Below are 26,106 nucleotides of genomic sequence, written 5' to 3' on the forward strand. Positions count from 1 at the left end.
GTCCCACATCGGGCTCCCTGCTCCTTGGGAGCCTGCTTCTCCCTCTGCCTCTCTCTCTCTGTCTCTCATGAATAAATAAATAAAATCTTTAAAAAATAAAAATAAAAAAATAAAAGCTCGCAGGTATGAGGTAAAAAAAAAAAGAAAGAAAAATAGAAGATTCAGTAAGTAGGTCTAACATATGTTTAATCAGTCTTTACCAGAAAGGAAAAAAATGGGACTGCAGTAATGCTTTTAAAGCTAATCAGAATTTATCAGATCTGTTTAAAGACTTTTCATTCGAGATTTAAGATCTCGTATTTAAGAAGTTCACTGAATCCCAAGGAGAAAAAAATCAAAAAAAAAAAAAAAACCCACCTGGATACATCATTGTGAAACTGCAGAAAATAAAAAGAAAAGTCATGGGGAGTGGGAACAGGAATTTTGTAAACTAACAACAGTTAGACTCATAGCTGACTTCTTAATACAGCAATGAAAATCAGCAGATAGTAAAGTCAGTGTGCTCAAAGAAGTGCCAAACCTAGAGTATTACACTCTGCTAAAACACTCTCTAGAAATGAAGAAAAAATATTATTTTTAGACAAAACAAACAAAACACAACCTCCAGCAGATTCTAAATGATCCCAGATGGATGGAAACAGACATATGAAAAAACGAAGAGCAAAAAACCAGAAAATACATGAATAAAACTCAGGTGGTGGATACAAGTTCTCCAAAATACTAATTTTTGATGGAAAGCTCAAATGTTATCATTGGCACAAATACTGTCAGTTGTTTTCTTGGAATTGATAGGCTCTTTGTTCATTTTGAGAAAATAACTGCCAAATACCCAAGTCTGAATAACCATAGTTTGTCTGTCAGTCATTCTTTCAAGTTAAAATTGTGTCTGTCACAGAAAGTACTCACAAGTAGAATAATCACAAAAATGTATTTCTTGAGACAAACATCATCCTGTATATGCAGCCAAAATATTTTACCCCAGTTCCATTTCATCACACTGAATATGAAAAAAAAAAAAAAAAAGTGTTCTTAAGGGTCATGACTTAATAAAATTAGTAATTTTTACTGCTTCATTAAGGACCTTTTTATGTGAAAGTGGCTCTGGCTTGTTCTTTTAAACTGTGAGTGCACAGTGATGAAGAATACAATGTTTTACTAGTACAGTTTGGTGCCACTGCCTTAGCTGATGCTAAGATACTGGCAGTTTTACCCACCACTGTTTTTGTACCATCAGTGTAAATGTCAGAAAAATCAAAAAGGCAAATAATGTCTTAATTGTAAAAATAGTCTAACTTTATAGACCCAGAGGTCACAGACCACCCTTTGAGAACTGTTTCTTAGATAAATGACGTAAGAGTAAGCCAGCTAACTATAACTGTCTCACAATAGCAACAATGGTCTACTGTTCATAGGATATCCCAGTAAGCTTCCCTCCCCCATACCCAACCTAATTTGTTCTGTTTATCTTAAGGTTCTCCCAAAGTAATACCCATCTCTAAGAATTTCAGATTTTGAAAAAGAAAAAAAAGAAAAAAGAATTTCAGATTCTGGATTTTCAGTGGCATCCTTATTAAAACCAGTTAGGAAAATTTTCTATATATTAACACATCGAACAAACTTCCTTTTTACCAAATAAACTTTACACTGTTCCAGGTGATCTTTTCTTTTGCCCTTAACAAAGATTTCTATTCAATTTAACTTTAGGAAACTCAAATTTCTTCTACAGATAAAACTGCAAGTCAATTTCCTTTTGAATTCTGCCTCCTTACACACTCAATTCCTGCTCCTCTCTTTCTCTGGGCCCTATTTTGTCCTTATTTTCCCACAAAGAAATCTATTTGCTAGTAATTTTTTCTAAAATTTAATCATTCACATACTGTCTGAATATTTACATGTTTCTTTAATATAGCTCACTTTTTAAAGACAAATAGAATTTCTAAAAGAAACCTGTCAATACCATAAGCAGAAAACCAATCTTTCCTAATACATTTTGCAATAAATTCCCAACAACCCAACCAGCACTTAATCAACCTCAACTTGCCAAATCAAAGCTCTCCATTAACTCTCGAAAAATAAACTAATTTTCCCAGCATAATAGTAAATCTTCCCAACTAGCAGACTACTGTAGTCAGTAGTGAACTTCTGCTCTCACAAGTTGATTTGTAGGCCAAAAGCAAGACTTAACTGTATTGTAAACAGAAAGATTCGGGGCCCCCAACAGAAGACAAGACACAGCTTTCATGACACAAGTCATTTTAGGTCCCCAGCTATTTTCCTATTTTCCCTGGTCAATACCCCACTGGCTCTACTAGCCTAAGCACATCTCTTACAGCACATCCTAGGAGGTGTCAAAATAACAAAGAAATACAAAAACCTCAGTAGTTAAGGATTTTAAGGGAACTAGAGGAATGCAAAAACTAACAGGCCAGTAAATAGGCTAACCGTAACAGAAATAATAAATCAGTGGTGAAACTCCCAGTGCTGTTTCAAAAGTAAGCAAGGCCCTGCATTCCTTACCTAAGATAAGGAGCTCAAGACTCCATCCAGTTTATACCCTAAGAGCTTGCCCGAAGCCCCTTCCCCTGTCTGACAGTTACCTCTGCTTCATTATAATGTTAAAGTCTCCACCCCAGGAGGGACACAAGGTTCATAACATAGCATGCATGTACAGGCATGCTTCCTAATAATGTCTGCACAAACTTACGCTTGCCTTCACATGTGATGACAAAGCTCCCCTTTCTCAATATTCATCCTAAACCCTAAATAAGAAGAACGTGCTCACCCATACTCAGGGAATCAAGGCTTTGGAAGTTATTCCCCATGATCTCCTTATTTACAGCAAATAGGTTCTGTTGTGTGACAACTCCACCTGGTGTAATCTCTATAGTAACCCACCAAGGAGTGAACTCCTGTGATTTCGGTTACAGTATTTGTTCCCAGTACATATTAGAATTACCTTGTTGGAATAATCACCACATAGATTAATAAATTCTGAGCACAAAAAGAAGTTTTCTTAGGGGCACGTGGGTGGCTCAGTCCATTAAGCGTCCGACTCTTGATTTCGGCTTGGGTCATGAGATTAAGCCCCACATTGGGCTCTGTGCTCAGTGTTGAGTCTGCTTAAGATTCTCCTCCGTCTCTCCAATCTCCCTATGCCCCTCCCCCTGATCTCACTCTCTCTTTAAAATAAATAAAATCTTTAAAAGAAAAAGAAAGAGGGGCGCCTGGGTGGCTCAGTCAGTAAAGCGTCTGCCTTCAGCTCAAGTTATGATCTCAGGGTCCTGAGATCGAGCCCCGCGTCGGGCTCTCTGTTCAGTGGGGAGCCTGCTTCTCCCTCTCCCCCCACTTATGTTCCCTCTCTTGCTGTCCTGTCAATTAAATAAATAAATAAAAATCTTAAAAAAAAAAGTTTTCTGAGAGAGGACTAGACTGTTTTTTAAATGTCAATATTTCCAATGACAAAATTATAGCCTTTGATATAAATGAAAGAATTGAAAGCAGGGACTCAAATGGACATGTGAAGATCAATATTCATTATTCACAGTAACCAAATGGTAGAAACCACCCAAACATCATCCACTGATAGATCAACAGATTAACAAAATATGGTATATACGTACAATGGAGTATTATTTACCCTTAAAAAGGAAGAAAACTTGGAAGCAACCAAGAGGTCCTTCAGTAAGTGCGAGAATGGATACATAAACTGTGATACATCCATACAATGGAACATTATTTAGCACTTAAAAAAAGAGTTCTCAAGTGATGAAAAAAACACGGGGAAGGGAAGGATGAATAGGCAGAGAACAGAGGATTTTTAGGACAGTGAAACTATCCTACATGATACTATAACGGTGGATAAATGTTATTATATATTTGTCAAAACTCACAGAATTTGTAATACCAACAGTGAACCCTAAGGTAAACTATAGGTTTGGGATGAAAATGATGTGTCAATGTAGGTTCACAGATTGCAACAAATGTTTAACTCTGGTGCAGGATGCCAACAGTGAGGAAAGCTGTGTATTTCTGGGAGCAGGAGTACATGACAATTCTGTACTTTCTGCTCAACTTTACTATGAAACTAAAACTGCTCTAAAAAATACAATCTATTTTTTTAAAAAGTGAAAAAAATGCTGGTACATGCTACAATATGGATGAACTCTGAAGACATTCTCCTAAGTGAAATTAAGCCAGACACAAAAGGAAAAATATTTTCTGGTTCTGCTTATATGAGGTACCTAGAAGAGTCAAATTAAGAGAGACAAAAAGTAGAACAGTGGTTCCCAGGAGCTGGTGATAGGGGACCATGGTGAGTTATTGTTTCATGGGTACAGACTTCCAGTTTGGGAAGATGAAAATAATTCTGGAAATGGATGGTGGTGATGGCTGCATAACAATGTAAATATACTTAATACTACTGAACCATACACTTTAAATGATTAAAAAGGTCAAATTTCATGTTATGTGTATCCTACCACAATAAAAATCAATAATATCCTTTGTAACTCTGTATTTTAACTGAAGATGAAAAAGTTAAACATCAGGTCAAAAATTAACTGGGGTTACAATGTTGTCTCCCCTAACTTTAACTTGTGTTGCCCTCCACAGGTTATCTACTAAGTATTCAATGCAGCTCCTTACGGAAATAAGAGAGCAGTCCAGTGTCCCTGAAAATGAATCCCTGGGAAATCTTCTGAAGAATAAGCTAGCTATATTGCCAATCTACTTTTGCTAAAAATTCCACAACTGCAAAGTCAGCTGGGAATATGACAGAATAGGAGGACACTAAGCTTGCCTCCTCCCATGGATACAACTAGATAACACCAGTATCAGTGTAAATTACCCAGGAAACCACCGAAGAAGACTCCACAACTCACAATGTGAATGAAATTTAAAATACACAATGTGAAGAAATTCCACAACTAAAGTCAAGAAAGGGGCCACATTAAAGAAAACAGGAAGAGCAAAGACACGGTCTGGAAGCAAAATGGACCATGGCCATTTGACACAATGGAGAGGGAGCTGGTGGCATGGAGAAGGGCAGAAAACAGACTTTCACACTGTGAAGTCCACAAACTGGGAGGATGAATCTCCAGAATATTTGCCTTTGAAAGTGAGTTCTCAAAATTAGCAGGACTTAAAGCCTGGAATTTTAGAAATTGGCGGACTCGGCTCTGTGAGAGCCCAGAAGGCGTTAGGAAGCAGAGTTCAGCGATAAAAGAGATAGCAAGACAAAGAGCCCCTGCAGATATAGTGCAGAACCAGCAAGTGGAAAACTCCAGGGGCAGACAGGAGGGAGAGTGATTTGCTCATCTCAGAGCATGGTCAAGAGAGGCAGAGACCACAGGGAGACTCCAGGAACAAAGGACATGGCAGACACCATTTCCCTCCCCACCCCCCAGCAAAAACAATGGCCACCTGCGGGAACCAGCGTGGTGCCAACCACTCCTAACTTGCTTCCACCAAGTTTATTCACATCCCACCCACCACCCACCACACACCACCCCATCAGCAGATATGCCCTTCCTAGTCCCACTGGCCTGAATCCAAGAGCTGCAGGCCCCTCCCCCAGAAGCCCAGCACAAACCCTGACAATGCCACATCTCCTGACACCCAGGAGGACCTCAGTTCTGGCAGTGGCAGACTTTTACAAGCAGACCACCACACACCTTGTTAAAATGTGCCCAAACCCTGCCGGGGATCAAACACTGCACACAATATGCCAAGAGAGCCTATGTAAACTACACTGAAGGAAAGAGGCCAAGACCAAACAGGAGAGCATATGCAACACACATAGGAGACACTCTGAAGCGCCAGGCCCTGGGAAACCAGGACCTCTTCTTCATAAGGCAAATCACAGCAAGAGACCAAAGTGAAGCAAATACAAGTAATATGCCTGATAGAGAATTTAAAATAACAATCATGAAAATACCAGACTGGAGAAAAGAGTGGAAGACATCATAGAAACCGTTAATACAGAGATAAAAAAGAACCAATCAGAGATCAAGAACACAGTAAATGAAATTTAAAATACACCCGATGGAAGAAATAGCAGGCTAAATGAAGCAGAGGAATGAATTAACAACGTGGAAGGCAGAGTAATAGAAAGTAACAAGCTGGGGCGCCTGGGTGGCTCAGTCGTCGAGCGTCTGCCTTCGGCTCAGGTCATGATCCCAGGGTCCTGGGATCGAGCCCCGCATCGGGCTCCTTGCTCCGCGGGAAGCCTGCTTCTCCCTCTCCCACTCCCTCTGCTTGTGTTCCTGCTCTCACTGTCCCTCTCTCTGTCAAATAAATAAATAAAATATTAAAAAAAAAAAAAAGAAAGTAACAAGCTGAGCAAAGGAAAGAAAATTATGCAAACTGAGAAAAGTCTTAGGGAATGCAATGACTCCATCAAGCATAATAACATCTGCATTATAGGGATCTCAGAAGAGAGAGAAAAGGGAGAAAATTTATTTGAAGACATAATAAATGAAAAATTCCCTACTCTGGGGAAGGAAACAGAGATCCAGATTCAGGAAGCACAGAGATTCCACCCCTCCTCCAAATTCAACCCAAGGCCATCCACACCAAGACACATAGTAATTAAAATGGCAAAAACTAGCGATAAAGACAAAATTTTAAAAGCAGCAAGAGAAAAAAAAGTCAGTTACATAAAAGGGAAATCCCATAACGCTATCAGTGAATTTTTCAGCAGAAACTTTGCAGGCCAGAAGGGACTGGGGCAAGATATATTCAAAGCACTGAAAGGGAAAAATGTGCAGCCAAGAATACTCTATTCAGCAAGGTTATCATTCAGAACAGAAGGAGAGATAAAGCGTTTCCCAAACAAAAACTAAAGTAGTTCATGATCAGTAAACCAGCCCTATAAGAAATATTAAAGGGGACTCTCTGAATGGCAAGAAAGACCTTAAGTGAGAATATAAAAAGTAAAAATCAGAGGGGGCGCCAGGATGGTTCAGTCAATTGAGGGTCTGACTCTTGATTTTGGCTCAGGTCATCATCTCCAGGTCAAGAGATCGAGCCTGGCATACGACTCCACACTCACCACAGAGTCTGCTTGAGTTTCTCTCCTTCTGCCCCTCTACCCCTCCGCCACCACTCTTGCAGGAGCACTCTCGCACCCTCCCTAAAATCAATCAATCAATAAAATTAAAAAACTCAAAAGCAGTAAGAATAAATGTATTTGTAAAAATCAGTTAAGGGAGAGTACCTGGCTGTCTCAGTTAAGTGTCTGCCTTTGGCTCAGGTCATGATCCCAGGGTCCTGGGATGAAGCCCCATGTGGGGGAAATCCCTGCTCAGCAGGGAGCCTGCTTCTCCCTTTCCCTCTGCCTACCACACCCCCTGCTTGTGCTGTCAAATAAATAAAATCTTAAAAAAAAAAAAATCAGTCAAGGGATTCATAAAATAAAAGGATATTTTATATGAAACCATATACCTGAAACATGGGAGGGAGAGGAGTAAAGCACAGGTTTAAACTTAAGCAACCAACAACTAATATAGACTCCTATACCTACAAATCTAATGGTATGTACAAATCTATGTTATGTACAAATCTAATGGTAACCACAAATCAAAAATCTGGAATAGCAAAGAATAAAGGGAAAGGAATCCAACTATATTACAAAGAAAGCCAACAAACCATGAAAGAGAGCAAGAAAAAGATCAGAGAAAATCTCCAGAAACAACCGCGAAACAAGTTACAAATTGTCAATTAAGTACATACCTCTCAGTAATTACTCTGAATGTAAATGAACTAAATGCTCCAATCAAAAGACACAGGGTGACAAAGTGGATTAAAAAAACAAGACTCGGGGCACCTGGGTGGCTCAGATGGTTGAGCATCTGCCTTCAGCTCAGGTCATGATCCCAGGGTCCTGGGATCAAGCCCCGCATCGGGCTCCCTGCTTGGCGGGGAGCCTGCTTCTCCCTCTCCCTCTACTGTTCCCCCGCTTGTGCTCTCGCTCTGTCAAATAAATAAATAAAATCTTTAAAAAAAAAGATTTTATTTATTTGACAGAGGGAGAACATAAGCAAAGGTAGCAGCAGGCAGAGGGGAGAGGGAGAGGCAGGCTCCCCACTGAGCAGGGAGCCCGATGCGGGGCTTGATCCCAGAACCCCGGGATCATGACCCGAGCCGAAGGCAGACACTCAAAGACTGAGCCACCCAGGTGCCCTCAACAATATATTTTTAAAGTATCATATACTACGATCAGGTGGGATTTAGTCCCAGGAGGCAATGGTGGTTTAACATTCACAAAACAAGATGCGCCTGGGTCGTTCAGTCGGTTGGACGTCTGCCTTCAGCTCAGGTCATGATCCCAGGGTCCTGGGATTAAGTCCCACTTTGGGCTCCCTGCTCAGCAGGGAGTTTGCTTCTTCCTCTCCCTCTGATGCTCCCCCTGCTTCTGATCTCTCACTCTCTCTCTCAAATAAATAAATAAAGTCTTTAAAAAATATATACATATGTTTGCAAAACAAGGGGCACCTGGCTGGCTCAACTGGTAAAGCATCAACTCTTGATCTTGGGGTCGAGTTCAAGCCCCACGTTGAGTGTGGAGCCCACTTTAAAAAAATACAATGTTAAAAAATATATATTCACAAAACAATGTGATACATCACATCAATTAAAGGATAAAAACCATATGCACATTTCAGCAGGTGGAGAAAAAGCATCTGATCAAGAACAATATCCATTCATGATAAAAATCCTCAATAAAGTCCAGAAGAAACATAGCTCAACATAATAAAGGCCTTATATGAAAAACCCATAGCCAACATCATACTCAATGGTGAAAAACTGAGCGCTTTTCCTGTAAGCTCAAAAACAAGACAAGGATATCCACTCTCACCCCTTTTTTTCAACATGGTAATGGAAGTCCTAGCCACAGCAATTAGACAACATAAAGAAATAAAAGGCATCCAAGTTGTTAAAGAAATAAAACTCTATTTGCAGATGACATGATACTATATACAGAAAACCCTAAAGACTCCACCCAGAAACTACTAGAACTGATATATGAATTCAGTAAAGTCACAGGATACAAAATCAATGAACAGAACTCTACTGCATTCTTATACACTAATAATGAAGCAAGCAGAAAGTGAAATTAAGAAAACAATCCCATTTACAATTGCACCACATAATAAAGTATCCTGGAACAAACTTAACCAAAGAGGTGAAAGACCTCTACTCTGAAAACTTTAAAAACACTGATGAAAGAAATTCAAGACAATGCAAAAAACTGGAAAGACATTCCATCCATGCTCATGGGTTGGAAGAACAAATATTGTTAAAATTTCTGTACTACACAAAGCAATCTACAGATTTAATGCAATCCCTATCAAAATACCAACAGTATTTTTCACAGAACTAGAACAAACAATCCTAAAATTTGTATGGAATCACAAAAGACCTCGAATACCCAAAGCAATCTTGAAAAACAAAAACAAAACTAGAGGTATCACAATTCCAGTTACACTCAAAGTTATATTGCAAAGTGGTAGTAAAACAGTATGATAATGGCATTAGACACATAGATCAATGGACTAGAGCAGGAAAACCAGAAATACACCAACAATTATATGGTCAATTAATCTTCGACAAAGGAGGAATGAATATACAATAGGAAAAAGATAGTGTCTTTCAACAAATGGTGTTGGGAAAACTGGACAGCTACACACAAGAGAATGAAACTGGACCACTTTCTTACACTATACACAAAAATAAATTCAAACTGAATTGAAAACCCATTTAAATGTGAGACCTGAAACCATAAAAATCCTTGAAGAGACCACAGGCAGTAATCTGACATGGACTGTAACAACATTTTTCTAGATGCCTCCTGAGGCAAGGGAAATAAAAGCAAAAGTAAACTACTGGGACATCAAAATAAAGCTTCTGCACAGAAAAAGCAACAATCAACAAAACTAAAAAGCGACCTACAGAATGGGAGAAGATATTTGCAAATGAGGGGCGCCTGGGTGGCTCAGTCGTTAAGTGTCTGCCTTGGGCTGTCATGGTCTCAGGGTCCTGGGATGGAGCCCCACATCGGGCTCCCTGCTCCGCGGGGAGCCTGCTTCTCCCTCTCCCACTCCCCCTGCTTGTGTTCCCTATCTCGCTGTGTCTCTGTCAAATAAATAAAATCTTTAAAAAAAAAAAAAAAAGATATTTGCAAATGACATATCCAGTAAAGGGTTAGTATCCACAATATATAAAGAACTGATACAATCAATACCTAAAAAACAAATAATCCAATTAAAAATGAGCAGAAAACATGAACAGAAATTTCAAGACATCCAGATGGCCAACAAGCACATGAAAAGACCTCAACATCACTCACTGTCAGGGAAATGCAAACCAAAACTACAATGAGATATCACCTTACACCTGTCAGAATGGCTAAAATCAAAAACACAAGAAACAGGTGCTCGTGAAGATGTAGGAAAAAAAGAGCACCCACACGCTGTTGGTGGGAATGCAAGCTGGTGCAGTCACTGTGGAAAACAGTATGGAGGTTGCTGAAAAAATTAAAACTACAACTACCCCACGATCCAGAAATCACACTAGTGGATATTTACACCAAAAACACAAAAAAACTAATTCAAAGGGACACACACACCCCATGTTTACATTATTTACAATAACCAAACTATGGAAGCGGTCCATCGATAATGAATGGAAACCACTTTATAGAAACACAGGCCCACCTCAAGAAGCAAGAAAATTTTATTAGATAACTTGTTTTTACATTTATTTGCTCTCACTTGAGGTAAACATTTTAAACAGTTTCCAGGCTTACAATTTTAAACTCCATCTTCTAATCCATAAGCCTTTGTGTTTTTTCCTCCCATTATCCCTCTTACTGATACTGATACTAGTTTCATTACCATTTTCCTCATACATAAATGATACAACTAGATGACCTTTAAGATACTCTCGCTTAGAGATTACATAGTACCGCTCCCAAATAAACTATTCAGGTCAACAAATTTTATTAAATTATTTACATAATTTGATACCTGATACTCACTTTGCATAAAATATTCACTATATATTTTTAAAAATTAAAAGAAATGAAAATTTTAAGGCTTAAAGTGACTTGTTCAAGATTAGCCATACTACTGCTACTTTTAGTTTTATTTCACAAAATTTAGATATGAACCCCTCACAGTGTAGAAAGTTCCAGTGTAAGGCTAATTATTTTTTAGTAATTTCAGGTCAAAAAATTTTTCAAGTCTATACAGTGGAAGGAATCACAATACCTTTTATTTGTCTCTTTCCTTTTGTGCTTGGTTATTTCTTTTAAGGCATATGGAAAATGACTCATAAAATGGTGTTTGAAATCAATAAGATAATTCTTTCGAAGCCACGACTCCTATTAAAATAAGCGAGTATTAGAAAATCTATAAGAAACAATTATTTAAAATAATCAAATTTAAGCAGAAATTTGACTTGTTAATATTCAACTATAAATTTACTGTTATAATAAACCTTTTGTTCATGATAGAAGATGTAAATAAATTTTAAAATCAGAATAAAATATTAGGGCATCCAATTCTCACCCATAGATCTTTTTGGTGCTTAGTAATTATCTTTACTTGCATTTTATCTACTGTTTAAGAGAATAAAAAGGGAGAAAATAAGATGTAAGAAAATTCTTAATCTGAACCACTAATGCAATATATATAAAAAATATATATATAAAATGTATCAGAAAGTCTTCTACCTAATGTTCTATTTATACAGTAACTATATCCCAGGAATTCTATTATTTCCAATTAAACATATTTAACATTGTCACAAAGCAATGCACTTCTCCAAAATTCTTGCAGTATTCATGAATCTGTCTTTCTCTCCTACTTAAAACATTAATTCCAGATCACAACACTCTTATTTCCTCCTATTCAGAGAACCAACCATTCCATTTTGCCAGGGATTGAAGGGTTTCTTGGGATATGGGTATTTAAAATAGCTGGTCACCCAACAGCTCCTTAGTATCCTTTTCTGGATTCTTCTCTTTATGCTAATCTATAATTGTATACTCAACATGTTCTTTTGGACTTCTAACAAGCATCTCAAATTTAACATGAATAGGGGTGCCTGGGTGGTACAGTCCATTAAGCGCCCAACTCTTGGTTTTGGCTCAAGTCATGATCTCATGGGTCATGGGACTGAGCCCCGCGTTAGGTTCCCCACTCAGCAGGGAGTCTGCTTAGGTTTCTCTCTCCGTCCCCTCCTCACCCCTGCCCCCCCATGCACTCTCTAAAATAAATAAATCAATCTTTAAAAAAATTTAACATGAATAAACTGAACTCTCACCACCAGCAGTCACACTGTCATTTGGACCATAACACAGGATTATCCTTGCTTCTCTTTCCTTGACTATGCACATCAGCAGTCCCACTGGCTTATCAGAATCCAGTTGCTTCTCATAGCTTCAACACTAGTTACCATTCTACTCCAATCAACCATTTTACCTAGATTACTGCAATAGCCTCCCAACTGGTCTCCCTACTTTTCCTGCTGCCCTCCTCAAAAGTCAATTCTCTGCATAGCAGCCAGGGTGATCTTTTAAAACATAAATCTTGCTTCAAAATAATACAGGAAGGGAGAAAGGGAATAAGTGTATATGTAGGGCAGGACTGGTAATCCATAGGATGGATGGTGTGAGGTTGGGCCATACAGTCCTGCTAGAGCTAGATGCTGACCACAGGGAAGTTCACTAGTGTTCTATTTGCAAATTCAACATATTAAAGTTAAATACACATAATTCAGATCATGCCACTCCCCTGCTGAAAACCCTCCATTGTCTTTTCATCACACTCAGGTTAAAATCCAAACTTGTTACCATGGCCATAGGGTCCCACATGATCTGGCCACTGTCACTTTTTCTCACTCATCTTCTACCATTATCCTAGTACCTCACTTGCACAGGCTTTCCTGCCATTCCTCAAATACGTCAATCTGTTCTCACTTTCAGGGGCTTTACACTTGCTAGTCCCTACTGGAAGGTTGGGAAGACTGAAAGGTTCTTCCCACAGGTCTTTACAAGACTTGCTCCTTTAACTTCACCAGTGCCATTCAAAAGTCATGAAAACATTTCCTCCCCACCTATTTAAAATAGCTCCCCCTCATTCTGTTCGAGCACTTGTTCTCTCTTTACCCTGCTTTACTTTCATCTTTCCTCTTAGCATTGACATTATATATTTGTTTCCATCCATCAACCCTACCAGAAGGTAAGTATACTGTGAGGGCAAGCAACCCTGCAATGATGGAATTTTCTTCATCTGTGTTGTCTAATACTGCAGCCACTAGCCACGTGTACCTACATGAGCACTTCAAATGTGGCTAGTATGACTGAAGAACTGAATTTTAATTAACTTAAACAGCCACATTTATTGATGCTCAACAAATCCTTGATGCATGATTGCATCTGACCGTTCTTCACAAATTCTAATCTTCATGGGGAAAAGACATCAGCAATGAGACACATAAAGATCACAATACAATATAAAGCTAAGATATAATATAATTTCTGTAATAATTATAATACTGACCCTGAGGCTATTAATACAAGACCGCAAAGACCCCAAAATCCAAGTAAATTAAAAAGTTAAATTGCATTTCATTTTTAAAACTAGCTATAGATTAAGGATACAGTGTATCAGAAATAAGCAACCTCAGTAAGGACGAGTATTCAACCACTGCAAATACGATTTAATGTACCTTCAGATTTCTTTTTAAAGCAAAGATCAGAGAGTTCAGATTTCTAAAAAGGCTTTAAAAAAAACACTATTTAGGTAGAAACGAGATTTTTCAATTGTGCAGCAAATAAACACATTTAGCAAAACCTAAAAGCAAACAGTTATCCTAAGACTGTGCCTAATCTAGATGCCAATTTATCAACAGAAGACCTATACATCTTCTGAGAGAAGAGCTACAATCCAGCTTGTGGGACACAATTTGCATTTAAGGCCAAGGAATGCCATTTCATCCCTCCTTTAAAGTTTGAGCTGTTACAGGTCACACAATATTAACTACTATTATTAACTACTAAGCTATAACTGAAGGTCAGTGAGAGAGGGGAACAGTGAGAATGGTAATGAAAAATAAATTATTGCATTTTAATGTCACCTTGTACAACTCACATACATATTTATACTTTGTCTCTAAAATAATGGATATCCAATTATTACAGTTCAACATAACCCATTTTGCCAAGGTAAATTAGAGAATTCTACCAGTGTATGCTTTTAAATACTATTTCTATTTGAATTAAACTTCCTTCAGTTCATTTGAATTTTAAACAGTAGCCCAATTTAGTATTCTATGTTGCCTTCAAAGGTCTACGCAAAACAGTCTTCTGAACTTAGTGTCCTGCATTAATGAACTGCTAATAAATACAGTTGTATTAGAATAGCATGGAATAGTTCTAAAGCATACAACTTTAAATAGCCATAAAATTAAGGCAGTGGTTAGGTCTTTTGACAATGTTATCTGAATGATAGTGGATGATATAAAACTAGCATAATTAATGAATTTGCATTTGGTCCTACCATTCTATCTAGTTACAAATACTATTACTAAAGGAATAACAATACTCAGTGTCCATACGTCACCAAACACCAAAATGCCCAGAATCTTTATTCCTTAGCCTTCTAAAAATGAAGGAAAGACTAGTACTTAAGATTTATGTTGATATCATTACTTTTACTTTCTATCCCAGGTTCAGATAAATCCATTCAAGACTGCAAATAACATATACTTTTCTAAAAAGCTGTATGCATTACTACTGTCATTAGCCTACATCACAGACTGCCATAAAAGACAGTAAGCTTTCCTTTCATAAAATCATACATCCTACCCCCAGCCCCGATCAATTTCTTTGCCAATGTATGCAAATGAATCATGAGACAGGCTCAAAATTGTAGTCAATAAAATGCCATGCTATTTGAAAAAGCAATTCATTTAACAACACTACAGATGATGGGTAATGGGTTATTAGCGTTAGAGCAAGCTCTTAAAATACATACTTTAGTATGATTCCATAATGCTTTTCAAGATTATCAAGTACTACTTTTAAGTTAACCCCATCTTATTTTATACAGCCTATTAGCCTGAAATAGAAAGAATTAAACAAAACCAAAAAACTCCATTGTCAGTTTTGTACATATGTAGGCAACTTCAAAGATTCACACCTGCCTAGTCAAAAGTCCTTGCAGGAATTCTAAAAACCAGATGCTTCGAGCTTTTAAGTATTGTTCCTGCAGCTGTCCTTTTTAAGTGTGCTATCATATTAATTTAACACCAATTAATCTCAGAGCTTGTTCTTCCTTACTTGCACCATGGACTATATAGCATATTCTCTACACTACAGCACTTTTAAAAAGCTGCCACCAGGGCGCCTGGGTGGCTCAGTTGGTTAGGCGACTGCCTTCAGCTCAGGTCATGATCCTGGAGTCCCAGGATCCAGTCCCACGTCAGGCTCCCTGCTGGGCAGGGAGTCCGCTTCTCCCTCTGACCCTCCCCCCTCTCATGTGCTCTCTCTCTCTCAAATAAATAAAATCTTTAAAAAAATACAAAAAAGCTGCCACCATTCAATTCTCCCCCCAAACAGTAGATAAATTTAATCATCACAAAACACGTCTTTTACCATCAGCTTTTCTAGTAAAAATCTGCATAGACTTAAAATCTTAGGTTAATTTCACTAACACCATGTCTACAACTACAGCTTACCTACATATAGTAATTATAACTTTTACAGATGTTTTCTGATCTTATATCCCTTATCAAGAGAAAACAAAAGAGCATGCACTAATCAAGTCTGTATGTAACTTCTCTAAATCATAGTTTAAAAACAACTCAGGGTTGGTTATGAGATCTTCAGTGTGGTCCATTTCTGCTACAACTGGCAATGTGGCACACACTGGAAGTACTTAATAAGCAACATTTTTAATCCCATAAAAGGCCTCCAAAAGTAGAATGTTCCTACATAATCAATCTGCCATAAACAATGCATTGTAACACTACTGTGAATTATATCTAATAAAAGCAAATAAAATCAAGCTCACCAAAAAAAAAAAGAAGAAGAAAAAGAAAAAAGAAAGAAATCAAGTTCATTAAGTTATGTATTTCCACAGGGCACCTGGGTGGCTCAGTCGGTTAAGCATCCAACTCTTGATTTCAGCTCAGGTCATGAACTCAGCCCTGCGCTGAGCCCCACGTCAGGCTCCATGCTCAGTGCTGAATCTGCCTGAGATTCCCTCTTTCTCTCCCCCCTCCACTCCTGCCCTCCCTCCACTCAGCACTCTAAATAAATAAATAAATAAGTAAATGAATGAATGAATAAATAAATAAATAAAATCTCCCCCCCACCAAAAGAAGTTATGCATTTCACTTAAATTAAAAATATTCAGAGAATCTCCTAAACTATTTTAACTTGCAGTTTAGGACAAAAGCAAGAAACAAGTTTATAGTCACACCATGGGAATGTTTTTAGAAAATGCATAACCAATTAGCAATGTACTGTTTTCTAATTTGCCCATTTATGATAACTAAGAAAATAACCCCTTAAGTTCTCACCAATTTATGAGTTTCATCATGTTGTTTAGAGAGTTTCCACAGAAGGGAAATAATATTAAGAACTTGCTGCATAACCTGCAGAGGTTCTCGTTCTATACCATTTCCAATAGAAGCAGCTAGTTGTGGAGGCACAGCTTCAATCCAGCATTCAATTAGCAATGGAATTATTATCTCAATAAATCCTTTCAAGTTTTCAGTAGATGAGAGGCCTTCATCCACACTGCCTAGTCCTCCAACCAGGTACCTAGTAAGGAAGGGTAAGAATGGAAAAAAAATTAATGATTAAAAAATATTATTCCTTGCTTAATTTAAAATATTAAGGGTAAAGTACCAGTAAAAATGAAGTTCCCTGAATTGATAATTACATTGATCAAGACTAGTAAGAAAATAAAATTCTAAGATGACAAAGCCAAGAAAAACTATCAAGTTTTACTTCTCTTTTAGGCTTTGCTAGAAATGAATAAATTAATTACTTTCAAATGACTCCTCCCATCAGTAAATAAAATCAAATCATGAGTAACTATATGAAAACTATAAAAGACAACTGCATGTCTTCCCACCGTTAGCCATCAATGGTCAGCAGTTAAAATTCAATATAGGAAAACTGAGTGTGGACATAACTGAAATCCTTCTTACCGTAGCCTGAACTGTGAACTGACATTTGGCTGTGAACCCCCATTTTCATAAACCTGGATGTGCTGCTGGTCGTTGGCATGTTCTTTCCAGTTGATAAAAATGGAGTTGCTAGTGGCATGGGGATTTTCTTTTTGTTCCTGAAGTCCTTCACTTTCTCTCAACCTACTGGATCCATCTGCCAAGGCCTGAAGGAATTTACTGAGTCTCACTAAGACTTTCAGCCTCCACTGCTGAGAAGTGAGTCTCCGATTAGGATTTACAGAAAGTATCCAGGACTGGGATCTGTCTCTATTTATCAGTCCTTTGGACAGCTGCTGATGAGAAATAAGTTCTACAAAATTCTTAAGCAATATACTGCTACGGCCAGTAATTAAGGCTGGGTACTGTTCCAGCAGAATGTCCAAAACTTTTAAAGAGTCCTCCTGAATTCCTTCAGTAATGTGAGTCATGGCACTAGAGAGATGGGCACTTACCAAAGGGAAAAATGGAGAAATTTGTTCAGCTCGTATTTTGGGGGCCAGGAATTGAAGAAGTTGAACTGCTGCTAATCGTACATTAGCATCTTTATCTGTAAACACAGCAGTCACTTCACTTAATATGTTTGAAAGGTGTGCATCAATTATAAATGGGTACTGAGACAAAAGGTCTTTAAGTCCAAGAAGAGCACTTTGTTTAACCCCAGCATTGTAGTGATGCATCTGTGACAGCAAATCCTAAAAATAAAAACAGAGGATTTAGCTATATATGCATATTATAACATTTTCAAATAAACATGCTAATAACTAAAACTATAAACTCACACTCCTTGGGGAAACTGCTTCAATAAGTATTTTTTAAATGTTACCTAGCCTCTACTAAGAACAGAAACACTGTTTTATCTTTAAAATACATTTAGCTTAGGGGCGCCTGGGTGGCTCAGTCACTTAAGCATCTGCCTTCTGCTCAGGTCATGATCTCAGGCTCCTGGGATGGAGTCCCACATCAGGCTCAGCAGGGAGCCTGCTTCTCCCTCTCCATCTGCCACTCCCCCTGCTTGTGCACGTGCGCTCTAATAAATAAATAAAATCTTTTAAAAAATAAAATAGATTTACCTTAATAAAAACATAATTTTCAGTTAGAATTTCCTCTTTCTGAAATTGACCTACATGAAGGCCCAGGCAGGTTATCATTTAAAGTGACAGCAGTCATCATCACAATTTAAAGACCTACTACAGGGGTGCTTGGGTGGCTCAGTTAAGTGTCTGCCTTCAGCTTGGGTTGTGATCCCAGGGTCCTGGGATCGAGCCCCATGTCAGGCCCCCCGCTCAGTGAAGAGTCTGCTTCTTCCTCTCCCTCTCCCCCAGCTTGTGCTCTCTCTCTCCTCAATCTCTCTCGCTCACTCTCTCAAATAAATAAAATCTTAAAAAAAAAATAAAATAAAATAAAAAAATAAAGACCTACTATATATCAAACATACAGTAAGTGAGCATTTATATAATTTAACAGGCCCATTCTGCCTATTTTAAATGGTCTTTCAGGGTGTGTGTGTGTATATCCTGAGTATAACACTTGACAATTTTATTTGTGGAATAATTTATATAATTTGTGGAAAAAACGTAACTTCAAATACCTTTTTAATATTATTTAACCTTCAGAGCTTAAAAGCAAAACTAGAAAGTGTTTATCCTCACAAAAACTTGTTCACAAATGTTCCTAACAGCACTACACGTAAGAGTCAAAAAGTGGCAACAAACTGGGTGGGGGATGGCCTAGATGGGTGATGGGTATTAAAGAGGGCACTTGTGATGAGCACTGGGTGTTGTATGTAAGTGACGAATCACTGATTTCTACTCCAGAAACCAATATTGCACCACATGTTAACTAACAAAATTTAAATTAAAAAAAAAGAAGTGGAAACAACCAAATGACCATCAACTGATGTCTGATAAAATGTGACATAACCATGCACTGGAATACTATTCAACAATACAGGGCGCCTGGGTGGCTCAGTCATTAAGCGTCTGCCTTCGGCTCAGGTCATGATCCCAGGGTCCTGGGATCGAGCCCCACATCGGGCGCCCTACTCGGGAGCCCCTACTCCCCCTGCTTGTGTTCCCTCTCTCGCTCACTCTCTGTCAAATAAATAAATAAAATCTTTAAAAAAAAAAAAAAAACAATACAAAGGAATGAAGTACTGTTCTGAGAGAGATGCTATACCATGGATGAACCTCAAAAACATGCTAAGCAAAAGACCAACAACAAAAGAGCACATGTCATATTGTTCCATTTATATTAAGTGACCAGAATAAGCAAATCTATACAGATAGAAGGTAGATTAGTGGCTGCCTAGAGCAAGCAGAAAAGAATGGGGAGTGACTTCTAATAGGTCATAGGCCATGATTAATATGTTCTAAAATTAGATTATGGTGATAATAGCATGATTCCGTAAATATATTAAAAACTACAAAATGGCACATTTTAAGTAGGCTCTATGCTGGGTATGGAGCCCAATGCAGGGCTTGAACTCACGACCCTGAGACCAAGTCCTGAGCTGAGATCAAGAGCCATATGCTTAACCAACTGAGCCACTCAGGCACCCCTGGAGTGGTATACTCTAAACGGATGAATTTTATTATGCATAAGTTACATTTCAATAAAGCTGTCAAAATTTTAAGCAAAACTATTGCTCAAACTTTAACTTCACACATTTACAATGAACCTCTAAGTTATGTGATATGTATGGATTCAAAAGTACGGTAAGATCTTCATGAACTATAAAAACAGCTGGAAAACTATCACATCAAAAACTTGATACATCAAAAAGTTAAACACAAGAATTATTTCCAGATCATATATTAAATCATCAAATAGGTATACAATGAAGAAATCACTGCGGGTTTAGTTGAACAAGTCTTTCTAGAAGTGGTAAAGCTACAGTGGCAGCTCAGATTTGGTTAACAAACTCCAACCGTCAGCCATCCATAAACCCTGAGAATTAAAAAACCTTTTCACAAAAATCATTCTAGATAATTTCAAAGGAAATGTTATTTTACCAAAACAATATTTATGGTTTACCTTTATGTTAAGTTTTCTATTGTTTGTTGGAAGAGTTCCATCTTCTTTGAGTTGCTCAGGCAGATGTATAGTCTTCGTTTTAAAGTTTGTAAGAGTAGCATTTTCTAACTTGGGTTTCTTTTTACCAACTTTTAGTTTTACTTTTTGAAAATCATCTTGGCGTTTTCTTTTTTTGGTCATTCTTGAGTGCTATAGTGAAAAGAATTTTAAAACAATGGGTAAAAAAAGATAAATTCAAAAGAATAAAGAGTTTTCCAACATTTACTTTACTCCAAAATTTCAAAGATAATCAAGAATCAGGGCCAACAAGAACTATGCCAAAGGATCAAAGTATTAAATGGAAAATACCTTTACCAAGAGGTATACCTTAGTCAAGAGATATTGTAAAGAGGAGTCATCAACAATAACGCAACAATCCTGCCACAGGTTTGTCAAGGGTTTTTAGCTGAGGAACCTTTGTCAAGCAATTGTGCTAAATGGAAACCTTTTGAAATAACATCCCACCCAGGGTTTGGGGGGAATGGGGGGGGGCAAGCACACATTTGCTATAGATATACCTTGTTATCTGCTCCTGGCCCCTGGAAGTCCCTGAGGAACCTCTACTAACAAAACTAAGTTGTTTTTTTTTTTTTTTAAAGATTTATTTATTTATTTGAGAGAGCAAGAATGAGAGAGAGTACATGAGAGGGGGGAGGGTCAGAGGGAGAAGCAGGCTCCTCGCCGAGCAGGGAGCCCGATGCGGGACTCGATCCAGGGACTCCAGGATCATGACCTGAGCCGAAGGCAGTTGCCCAACCAACTGAGCCACCCAGGCGCCCCAAAACTAAGTTTTTTAATACAGCCTGTAATAGTAAAAAAAAGTTTCATGAACCTAAGTTGACGCTTGAAAAAAATGTAAGACTCAGAGATATGCAGCAAGGAGAGTTAATGAGCATTTCATGAGTAAGGAAAACAGGGTATAGATCAGAAGAGAGAATAAGCCTAGTATAGGCAAAAATGAGACAGCAGCATTTTGAACACCAGGATAGGTTCAGATTAGATATAAACAGAAAACAGTATCCAAAAGCAGGATAAAAAGCAGTACAAAAGGAAATACAGTATAACAGAGGGGTAAGGAACAAAGATGAGCTAGGCCACTGTTTTAATAAATAACTTGGGCATAAACATGTCATCTTGCACTTCCCCCTCTACACCACCTTCTTTCAATTTACATCCAAATTTTCTCACTTACATACAGAATCTTTGATTTGTGTCTCCTACCCATTCCCAGGACACTTCTTAAATCCTTTATTTCCACCCTAGACTGTTTATTAGTTTCCCCCATCAGTATGCTCGCCTTGTTTCTAGCGTCTACTCCCTAGCCCATTTGCTGGAGTCACAAGAGAGCTCTTCCTAAACAGAGATCTGACCAAGGCTCAGGAGTTTTCAGCTGTTCCTTTACTCTGTTACAGTAAAAACTCCATAGCTTGACATATCACGTCCTTCCTAACTTCCTCTCCAGCTTTATCTTCCCACGAGCTAACATCTATCTAAAAAATAGCCTCCTATACCAGCTCAACTCTTCTTGAAACCTTTTGCAACATACTGCAAAAATAATGAATTCTGCTTGTCATTATACACCCACTGCAATAGGTAAATACCTCTGAAATAAATAAAACTTCTTGGGGCGCCTGGGTGGCTCAGTCGTTAAGCGTCTGCCTTCAGCTCCGGTCATGATCCCAGGGTCCTGGGATCGAGCCCCGCATCGGGCTCCCTGCTCAGCGGGAAGCCTGCTTCTCCCTCTCCCTCTCCCCCTTCTTGTGTTCCCTCTCTCACTGTGTCTCTCTCTGTCAAATAAATAAATAAAATATTTAAAAAAAAAAAAACTTTGAAATAAATAAAACTTCTGGTCTGTCATAATTATCCTGGGTCCAGGTACTTTTTCTAAATAAATCACAATACTTTAAGTCAGAGTCCAAAAAATTTAAGTAAATGAAGGTTTACATTTATGTGAAATTAAATGGCTTGTGCAAAACCAAGCAGCTCAAGTTCCAGGAATCCAGAAGCCAATCGCCTATAACATTATATCCAAACTCACATGATTTCAAGGTTTTAATACATTAGAGCCCCTTGAGCTAAGTAGGATTTGGCTACATAGGTTAAGAGCAGATTCTAGAGCTAGACTGATTCAGTTCTTATCCAGACTGCCACTTTCTAGCTGTAGTTAAAACTGTACCTCAGTTTTTATCCACAAAATAGGGATAATAATACTTAACATCATACAATTATTATGAGGTAAGATTAATGAGGAGCAAATGAGTTCATATTTATAAAACACTGGGAACTGCACCTGGCACTGTCAAATATGTATAAGCACAAACATGTATATTTTCTTAAAGTCTCAGGACTAATACATATCAAGTACAGTCTTAAATGCATTATGTACATTAGCATTCAATTTTCACAAAACCACGTGAGGAAGGTGGTACTAAATCCATCTTAAAGATGTGGCTGACAAAGATTTGTCAGACCTGTATCAGGGAGTTGAAGAGGGACTAAAAGCTCTGCAAAATCAGCTTTATGGAATTAAGGTGAGGATTGCAAACCTGAGTGGCAAAATGGTTTGTTTATACCAATTCCAAGTTTTCATCCCACCCACACCTCTAGTTATTCTAGTTTAAAAAAAAAATGGGTAAGCAAAACCTAAAATGAATACTCACATTGCCTTTTTTTTTTTTTTAAGATTTTATTTATTTATTTGAGACAGAATGAGAGAGAGAGAGAGAGAGCACATGAGAGGGGGGAGGGTCAGAGGGAGAAGCAGACCCCCTGCTGAGCAGGGAGCCCGATGTGGGACTCGATCCAGGGACTCCAGGATCATGACCTGAGCCGAAGGCAGTCGCTTAACCAACTGAGCCACCCAGGCGCCCACTCACATTGCCTCTTTTAATAAAAAAAAAGTTTTCATTGATTAAGCAAGCACACTTCGTGAGCTTTCCCTACAATCTTATTACTAGCTAGTACCAGAGATGAAAATAAATGGTACAAGACAGAAAAATCAAATGAATTAACCCCAACTCACCAATCCTCTGTGCTATCTTTAGCCACAAACTACCTGACATGTGTCCAACATAGTCTGTCAAGCTCATATCATATTATCCATCACTTTGTATTAGTCACACTAATTTCCCTATTAGGAAAACTAAGAGGGCTCATCGCCATTCCTTGACTTTTAAAGCTGGTACTATTATTTTGCGGTACAGAGAGAACATTTTTATACTAGGAACTTCTAAAGTTCTATTACCAATTTGTTATTTTCACTTTAAAATAAAGATTTTCAGGGGCACCTGGCTGGCTCTGTCGGTAGAGCATGCAACTCTGGACCTCAGGGTCATGAATCTGAGCCCCACCTTGTGTGTGGAGATGACTTAAAAATAAAATCTTTTAAAATAACTAAAATAAAAATAAATAAAATATAGATTTTCATAGCACAGCAAATCAAATAGTTTGACAAAGCCACTCTAACAGTACCGGTGTTGAACAGAAGGTACAAACTCCAGCCTCAAGGGCTGAACCTTCACATCACTGGACCTCCTACACAGGTGAGCCCCTGAAGTTTTAAAACTGGATTTCATACATTCCAGTTGCAAATCTCCTAAATGCAACACAAGGAAGATTCTAGGGTGTCAGAATTTCGACCGAATCAAATTCCAGCTAGTTTGTCTGCCACCCCATTACCCTAATTTCTAACTTCTTTAAAAAAATAATAACAAAGCATACTGTAGTTTTCCTTTGATAATTTCCTCGCCAACCCCTTACTCTCGGGAGTTCCTCCCAACTCTACTTAGGGGGCCAATGGGAGAAACCAGACTTCTCAGAAAGTAAATGCCCCAAAGAGGGGCGAATCAGAGAACCGCCTATGCCGCTCTGCTCGGTACAGACCGCTTAACCCCCCACACCTGGACGGCAACAGGGCCGAAGAGAAGATGCCCGCTCATCCCCACCGCGCGTCTTGGTCCAGCATCGCAGAAGTGAAGAGCCCGTGGATCGTTAAGAACTACCGTTCCTTCTACTCCTGCGGACGGGGGTCAGGACCACAGTCGGGGAGCCGGGGCCCAAATCAAGGCACACCGGCCTAAAAGTCTCTCAGACGCGAAACCGCGCGAACCCGCCCAGTCACTTGAGGCGCTTCAAACGCCCGCGGGGCGCCCCGCCCCCGCACTGCCCCGCTCAGCGCCCAGGCCCCGCTCCGCAGCGGCGCCGCGAGACGGCCCCCGGGGGCACAGACCGGCCACAGCCGGCCTAGCCCGCCTGGGCCGCGAACCGCGGGGCGATGGCCCCGCGCGCCGTCCCGCGCCCCGGGAGGGCCCGGGCCGACGGGCGGTGGCCGCTCACCTGAGGACCCGGCCGGGACCGGGGCGCGGAGGCAGAGGAAGAAAGCGCCCGAGGAGAAGCCGACCGGGCGACTGTATGCGCCACGGGCCTCCGCCTCTCGCTCCCGGAGCGTGTTTTCAAATCGCCTCGTCTTCACGCGGCCGCGTCTCCTTCCGCCGCCCGGAAATCAGGGCCCCTCCCCCGCCGCGCCGCGCTCACGTGACCGAGGCCCGCAGCCGCGCGCAGCCGGGGAGGCGGGAGTGGGAGAGGTAGGCCCCGCCCCCGGGAGGAGGGGGCCCGCCGGAAGCCCCTCGCGCTCCGGGAAGCTGAGGGAGGAGGTCGCAGGATCGGAGGACAAAGCTTGGCCCTAAGTCCGGTCCCGAACTTCCTGGGCGTGCGTGGGGCGGGGCGGGGCGGTATCTCCCTGGTTACAGCTGCTTGAGGGCTTGCCTTTTCTCCCCTCGTTAGACCACAGTTCCTCAGACCTGGAGCCACGTTCAAAGAACAGAAGTTGAACTGAATTGGGAAAGGGAAAAGTTTCGGACTGCTAGAACCGTAGAATTCCTGAGGACTTTAACCTGGAGGGAGCAGTTAAGAATTACTTGACAGAGGTCAAAATACACCTAGTAGCTAAAGCCTGAAAGTCTTAGTCGAGGATGTTCCCAGATATTTCAGTATCTCAGCACTAAGATTCCTATTGCTGAAATTAAGTGGGCCCAGGGAAGTTGAGGGAGGAACTGAATGCCTAGAAAGGGGTTAAGAAAGCAAGGAGGATGGCTCATTTGAAAGATACCCTTCCGAAGACTGGCAGGTGGGGTGGAGGAAAGAGCCCCGGGTATGGATTTGAGACCTTGATTCAAATTTGTCTCTACAGCTTATCAGATATAAGACACTAAAGCTGACAACCATATGAGCCTCAGTTTATAAGCAGAGACACTAGCACTGGGACTAAGAACATTCCTATTCTATGACCAGAGATAAAGCAGACCCAGATACCCACCTCTCTCTTCCCTGGCAACACAGCCATGCTACCACAGTCTGCCTTGAATCCACCATAAACAAACATTTGGGAGTCATCAGCATTATATGGTATTATATGGTATTTAAAGTTATGAGACTGGATCAGAAGAGGAAAGGCTTATTGCTAGCCAGACATGTCCCCTAAACTCCAGATTCCTAGCTAACAGCTTATTCAACGTTTCCTTTGGACATTGTATTTACATCTATCTCAATGTGAACATGTCCCAAATGGAACTCCTGATTTTCCCCCTGAAAGTTATTCCTGCTACAACTTCTTCATCTCAAATAGCAACTTCATCCTTCTAGTTGCCCAGGCCAAAAATCCAAAGAAAGGCTTCTTTCTTCCATGTCATACATCTAACTCATCAGGAGATTCTGATCACATCAAACGTTTCCTGACTTCCACCACTTAACACCACTTCCCTTGCTATCATCATGTTCTAAGCCATCTCA

The 26,106-nt window shown here is 39.6% G+C and overlaps 1 protein-coding gene across 2 annotated transcripts in view; it reads right to left on the bottom strand.

The window, feature by feature from the left end:
- Positions 1-24,828, bottom strand: part of TEX10 (testis expressed 10) — a 61,912-nt gene extending 37,084 nt beyond the window's left edge. For both annotated transcript variants that reach the window (XM_032418337.1, XM_032418336.1), the window contains exons 1-5: positions 24,655-24,828; positions 20,281-20,469; positions 17,227-17,939; positions 16,591-16,834; positions 11,271-11,383 (exon numbers count right to left, since the gene is read on the bottom strand). In XM_032418337.1, the coding sequence (XP_032274228.1) occupies positions 11,271-11,383; positions 16,591-16,834; positions 17,227-17,939; positions 20,281-20,460 (1,250 nt within the window). In that variant the 5' untranslated portion in view covers positions 20,461-20,469; positions 24,655-24,828. The remainder of the gene's footprint in view (positions 1-11,270; positions 11,384-16,590; positions 16,835-17,226; positions 17,940-20,280; positions 20,470-24,654) is intronic.
- Positions 24,829-26,106: the final 1,278 nt, after the last annotated feature.

Source organism: Phoca vitulina, unplaced genomic scaffold (assembly GCF_004348235.1).
Source record: "Phoca vitulina isolate PV1807 unplaced genomic scaffold, GSC_HSeal_1.0 scaffold21, whole genome shotgun sequence".
NCBI lineage: Eukaryota > Metazoa > Chordata > Mammalia > Carnivora > Phocidae > Phoca > Phoca vitulina.